Source organism: Kryptolebias marmoratus, linkage group LG9 (genome assembly GCF_001649575.2).
Source record: "Kryptolebias marmoratus isolate JLee-2015 linkage group LG9, ASM164957v2, whole genome shotgun sequence".
NCBI lineage: Eukaryota > Metazoa > Chordata > Actinopteri > Cyprinodontiformes > Rivulidae > Kryptolebias > Kryptolebias marmoratus.
This window is the reverse complement of record NC_051438.1, coordinates 8,533,892-8,540,272: the sequence shown is the minus strand read 5'-3', so window position 1 is coordinate 8,540,272 and position 6,381 is coordinate 8,533,892. Positions and strand designations below refer to the sequence as shown.

Genomic DNA, 6,381 nt, shown 5'->3' with positions numbered 1-6,381 from the left:
CTCTCGCTCCTCCTTCCTTTTTTAGAGTTTGGGCCGAAATACATCCGAGACACATCTTTCTCCCCCCCTGCTTTACAACTGTTTGCATTTTAACAAGGTTCGCGAGGCGGCCCTCCCCGCCCAGAGTCCCGACAAGTTGCCAAGATACAAACCATGAGAAGGAATTTCAGGACCTCAGTAAATCTTTTGGCGGCGGGGGGGGGGAGACTCTGGCCAATGCAGACGAGCGCATTTCGGTCTCCAACAAAACAGTTTAGTGCATTAAAGTCCCATTTGTCGCGACGGGAGTTTATTTGATGGGAGATACTGGGGCATTTTTATGTGACACCACAAAGGGTTTCGGCTCTTTCAGCAGGTGGACTCAAACAGAAGTGGAAATGTTTCCGTGAATCCACGGTCTGCCTGCGCGGCTCTGTTTGGTCTCAGGCGACTGGGCCTTTAGAAATGCTGTGGCCATCGTCCATCTATGTTGGGAAATGAATGAAGGCTTGTTGGGCAGCCTTGCTGGGAACAAGTTAATGTGTGTTTCCACTTTAAACTTCAGAGTTTATGTCACTTGCTGAAACCAAATTGACCAGCTCGTGTGCGCGGGCCAAGGGGAACGGGCTTGTTTATCTTTTGACTGACGTAATTCTGTGATTAGCCCTGGCTTTTTTCCTCTTTTTTTTTATGCCTCCGCCTTGTGTCTCGCACACACAGATCTGCTGTCTGAACCAGGCAGACATCGCAGCTGACCTGAGACGAGGCGCATATGAAGTCAATTTTCTCCCGCAGACCGAAAAAGACCCCGAAAACAACCATCAAGCCAAAAAATGCGTGCTGACGTACGCAGATAGGAAGGAAATAAATAAAAAGTAAACAAGCAGGAAGCAGTGTGGTTTAGATGAAACGATGCTCGGAGGGCAGGCGGCTGGAATTTAACACATCTGTTACTTTGGCATGGCTCTAAATCACGTGCAACGCTTCAGAGGCACAAAGATGGACGGAGCGTGGCCGCGTAGGTTTGCCCGAAGCTTACGCACATATTTCAACCCAAGTTAGAACACGAGATGGATTCCTCTTATGACTGACAATGCGAACGCATTAAAAGCGCCCTGATTATTCTGCTGGTCTGTTCTTTATTCTTCTGTTTCCATCTTTTGGTGCAGCTTTGGAAAAACCCCATACAAAATACACATTAATACACGTGGCTCGATTGGGACCCGTACATGCCATGATGTGGATGAAATGTGCAAAAAAAAAAAAAAAAACTGCAATTTTTCCACATAGACATTAACTTTGGCCAACTATGTGAAAATAATTAACAGCCTTCTTTGGAGCTCGACAGCTCCAAAGAACAGTAGGGACGTCATTCAGAGTTTAAACTGGGTCACAGAAAGTGAGATCTTTAAAGGGGACATATTCTGCTTCCTTGAACAAGTCAGGATCGGTCTGTGGGCCGTACAAAACATCTTCATTACATTTAATACACAAAATCATCCCCAGATGTTGAGATTTCACCTGATCAGTTCTGCCTGTTTTCAGCTCATTTCAGAATGAGCGGTTTTAGGTCTACGTCACTTTTATGCAAATTAGCTGCTGTTGGCCACGCCCCCCAACTCAGTGTCCTGTCTAAAAGCATAAACACTCTCTGAAGGATTAAACGCTGCGGATCTGACGCACATTTATATCGTTATTAATTCAAACTATAAGGATTCTGACTTTGGGACAGGAGCACTTAGCGGTTCTGAACCGACATTTGTCGAGTCGGACACCGGCAGTCAGCGGGTCCGTAACCCGACTGGTAGCGGGTCGGGAAACCGACAATCAGCGGTCTGAACCCGAAAAGTGTCCGGACGGCCGCCTGGTAAAAATCAGTTGTTTTTTTTTTTCAACTTTTATTCTTTCATTAACATAGTTCTAATGTTATTTTAGACAAACCTGCTGTGACTTTAACAGAGACGTGTTTCTGGGACAGCTGAGCTGTTCAAACTACAACTTTCTTTGGCGATATCGTGGGGACATTGTCGTCAAAAATAAAATGAAGCCACGCAGCTCTGTTCTCCGTCACTGGGAGAACATGGACTCATGTTCTATACTGCAGCCGACAACACAACATTTTCCTTTTCTAATAGACGTTATTCAGCGGTAAAACAAGAAGAACAAACAAGATGGTCTTTCTGTAATGAAGTGGGAGGAGCTCCACTTGGGTTGCTAGGTGAGGATCTGGGCTCACTTGGGGTTACTAGATAACAGGGATTGTGATGCAATAATCCTGAGGTTTTTGAAACAGGTCATTTTGCAGACACCAGGAAACATTTACTTATTGCTAAAAAAACAGCTGGGTGTTTTTTTGTGCTTGAACTGTTTCTAGAAGCAGTAAACACCCAAATGGAAGAACAAAAACATGCAAAAAGTGTATTTTGCATAACAGGTCTGAGTTTCTGTCTGCTTGTCCTGACAGGAGTGCTGTCAGGGAGTGAGGGACGCTGGTGCATGGTTACCATGGTGATGACTATGAGCCACCGGTAGCAGCTTTAATGTTCCTTTTGATCTTGATTTTTATAAAGTTTTCTGCATAAAAACGTTGGCATTTTTTTTTAGCTTAGATCCGTGGTTCCCAAGGTTGGCTCCAGGACTCCTGTACCGACTCTAATACATCACGTTTGGACTCTCGAGATGATTTAAAAAAAAACTAATTTAAATTGAAAAATATTTGCTAATTACATTTTTTTGGTCATTATTGCTTTCAGAGATAAACTTGTTGTTATTACTCAATAAAAGAAGCATAATGGCTTGTTCTTTCTGGTTTTGACGCTCATCTAATTGGTCCAGTCGTAACGTTTGCACACTTTAACCACAGATATATGGGCTCATAAGTTTCTGCCACTGTTATTTTGTGGCTTAGAGGCTGAAAAATCTGGGAACCATTGGCTCAACTCATTACAAACGTTAGTTGGACAGCAGCTGCATTGTTCCAGATTTCTTCAGCAATCTTGAAAATGCAATGAAGCCGGTCCAGATAATGAAATAATGAGTGGTTTGTTGTTGTTTTTTTTTCTTTATTTGGCCAGAATTTTACCAAAATTTATATAAGAAAAAACAACCTGCAGTTTGCTGTGTCGAAACAATCGAACGAGAAGAGGTTAAAACTTGGTTAGGAAATCGCTTTGCCGCTCCTTGATAGCGATATTATTTATGGGTTGATGAGTTTACCGCAGTTCTTCATAAACAAATCTGCTTCGAGTTGCACAACAGATCCGGGCTTCTGTAATTTACTCGTGTGAACATCTCAGACAGAACCGTTTCTACTTCTGAGCTCGAACTGGACTATGATGCTTGTCAGATTTGTTTTTGTTGTTTTCATGTAATATCACACCTGCACCAAGTCTGTGTTTATGTTACAGCTCATTTTATTAACATTTAGTAGTTTATGTTTGTCGATTTTTCTTGTCCAGCTCTACAGTAAAGCAGAACTGTAACAAGCATTACCCTTCTTTTTTGTTGTTGCTTTTGGTTTTTTTGCATTTTTTCCATTTTTAGATCCTGCTTGTCACTTGAGCGGCGTCTTTTGTTGTTTCTGCCCTGAGATGACCACTCAGGACAATGTAAAGTCTGCCAGTAACAACACAACCGGACCGGTCTGCTTGCCCCTCCGTTTATTTCTCTACCAGTAAATTACACGGACCAGAAGCCACAGCCCTTTGAATGAATCACGTTTGGACCAAAATAACAAAACTGGCACAAATAAAACAGCTTTTCCTGCTCAGTGATTATAAGAGTTTGGTAAATAGCGACGCTTTTAGATCTTTTTTTTTTTGGGGGCCTGGAATTCCCCTCAAAGTCCTGTAATCATACAGAACATGCCGAGGCCGACAGAGTCCCCTTCATGATTTTGCAGCTTTTGATAAACTGTTAACACACAGAGGCAGGTTCTGTCTGCAGGGCGTCTTCTTCTTCAAATTCTAACTTTAACCACCTCCTGTTTTCCCCTCCCCGACAACCCCGCAGCTGCTGAACACGGTGACGGTGTCGGAGAAGCGCTGGCGGGCCCGGTCCCGAGCGGGCGGCGCCAACGGGTGGAACGAGGAGGCCGAGGAGGGATTCACCAGCGGCGACTGCGACGACGAAGACGAGTGCGCCGGGGTGTCGGGGCTGGGGCCGCCGCCCAGACGCAAACGTCTGCGCATCTTTGCAGGTTAGATGCACAAACTCCCCCCGCACCACCACTGCAATGGTTCAGATGTTTTCAAGTGTTCTGTGGGAAGATTGTGACCAAATAATATGTCACCTGCAGTCGACAGCTCTTCGAATGACCTCAGTTTGGAGAAAGAGATTGACGAGACAGATGAGCTAACAGCTAGTCCGAGTGGGACCAGGACCCAGAGTGGATTGCTGATGTTTTTTTTTATACACACAGTTATTACACCAGAAATATGATGATATTCCTGCTGGAAGTGCCTCAAACTGCACAGGGGCTGCTACAGCTAGTTGCTGCTGCTGTCAGCGCTACCTGAAGACCTGTATAATGCAAACCTGACAGTAAAGTGATGGTCCAACGCACCAACTGCTCTGAAATGTTTAGCGACTGGAGTTGTTTTAAAATGGCGGCAAACCGCTCAGGATAACAATTAGCTTATTAGTCCGGTCCGAACTAAACTCCACGGCTGTTTGAATTGTCTACTATAGCGCCCTAGAAAATCATCATTTTAAAGTAAGTGTAGTGTGCAGAAGTTGTAAGCTACAAGGTGGAAACAGACCACAATGCACTGCGGTCTGAGCCAACGCAGGAGGCTAATCCAGGTTAACGCAGCTCGCTATTCTGATTTTCAGACTCACTGAAAATGCCTTTAATCTAGCTAGATGTTTCCGATGGAGCTCGAAAAATCACTAAAACGATCTGAACTGAAACGATATTTAAAGTGTTTGGGACCAAAAAAGAAACATGTTAAAGAGGCTAAATCCCAACTGAAAGCAAGCTGCATTCTAACTGTTTTAATGTCGTCCGGCTCAACTTTCTTGTTTGCACACGTACTACAGCTCTGCACAGAAAATAAAAAAGGTAATACTTAAAACTTCTAGTATGTTGAAGGTTGTGATGTACAGTAGTTACAGCTGCAGTCCACACTTATGTGAATAGATATGATAAAAAAATAAAGTGACCACAATGTCATAAGTTGCTGAACAAATGAAGGAGCGATCTACAACAGATAAGATGTTAATTATTCAAATATTTTCCACAAATCTCACTGCAAAACAAACTGACCCTCCTTTTTAATTAGGGGCTGAAGTTGCATTGGTAAATTCAGATTGTCCTACGTTGGATTTATGAGTCAGAGTTACTTTGGGTCCAATTGACCCAAATTTACAAGGGCTTCTCTGCCTCTCCCTATCTCGCTCTCTTTTGAGGGCTTTTCAGGAGGGTTAAATAACGGCATGTTCATCAGTGACTGTGGCTTCCGAGTCAGGGAGAGTCAGTGAACGCAGCAGAGAGGAGCTTCCAGGACTACTGTACATGTTGACACCTCTGTGACACCGTGCTGAGACTTCCGCAGGTAGCCGTCCGCTCGACCTCGAGACCTCGCTGGCGTCAGGCCCATAAAACACAGCAAGAGCAGAACAAGGAGCAAACGGGGGGGGGCTTCAAACTGTTACACAAAAACAAACCAAACGGGGGAGAGAACAGTTTGAGAGCGGGAACAAGAGGGTCCGGTGAGCCGATACGAAGCCAGCAGCAGCTGAGCAAACATGGCGGTGGGAGTAGTCCTGCAGTCGGGGATGTTGTGGCAGGCTTTTGGGGTTTGCCGGGCAGGGAGTGAGAGAGGGTTCGCTCAGAGATCCTGCAGGGCCATCGTTTCCAGCAGGCCGGGCCGTGGGAGTCTGACGGCCTCCGTTGGCTCTGCTGTTAGCTGCAGAGTCGCTCCACCGTCTCCCCTGACTCGCGAGCTGCTGAAAGCTCCACTTGAGAGCTCTCGTGAATTAGCCGTTTGTGCTTTCGGTCTTCATGCTCCTTATGAGTGCTCGTGTCTGCAGGCGCACTCACCCGCCTCTGTCTGTACGTCAGACCTTTTTGTTTGTGGACCTTGAGGAGTCCCCCTGCTCATTGGCAGATGCGCAGATAGCGGCTGATAGCCTGCGGTGACCCGGCAAAACGCTGACCTGGCACGGCCGCCTCGGCTCCCTGCTGGTCAAACGGAGGGTGGGGGAGTTCAAAGGTCAACCTGCAGAGCATGAGGCCTAATGGGCTGCCTGTCTTTGCGCCGCTCCTCTGAGATGGACGGACCAGATCTGGTTTCACAAAGCCCGGAGCAGATCGATGGCGTGCCACGCACACACACATGCACGTGAGTGCAAGGCGAGGGGTGTGTGTGTGGGTGGGGGCGGGAGAGGGGGGGGGGGGGG

General features: G+C 46.1%; 1 protein-coding gene across 2 annotated transcripts in view; it reads left to right on the top strand.

Annotated features, from left to right (window-relative positions):
* The window catches only part of gpc3 (glypican 3), a 164,609-nt gene that overhangs the window by 138,961 nt on the left and 19,267 nt on the right, over nucleotides 1-6,381 (top strand). For both annotated transcript variants that reach the window (XM_017419678.2, XM_025006696.2), the window contains exon 7: nucleotides 3,991-4,177. In XM_017419678.2, coding sequence (XP_017275167.1) covers nucleotides 3,991-4,177 — 187 coding nt within the window. The remainder of the gene's footprint in view (nucleotides 1-3,990; nucleotides 4,178-6,381) is intronic.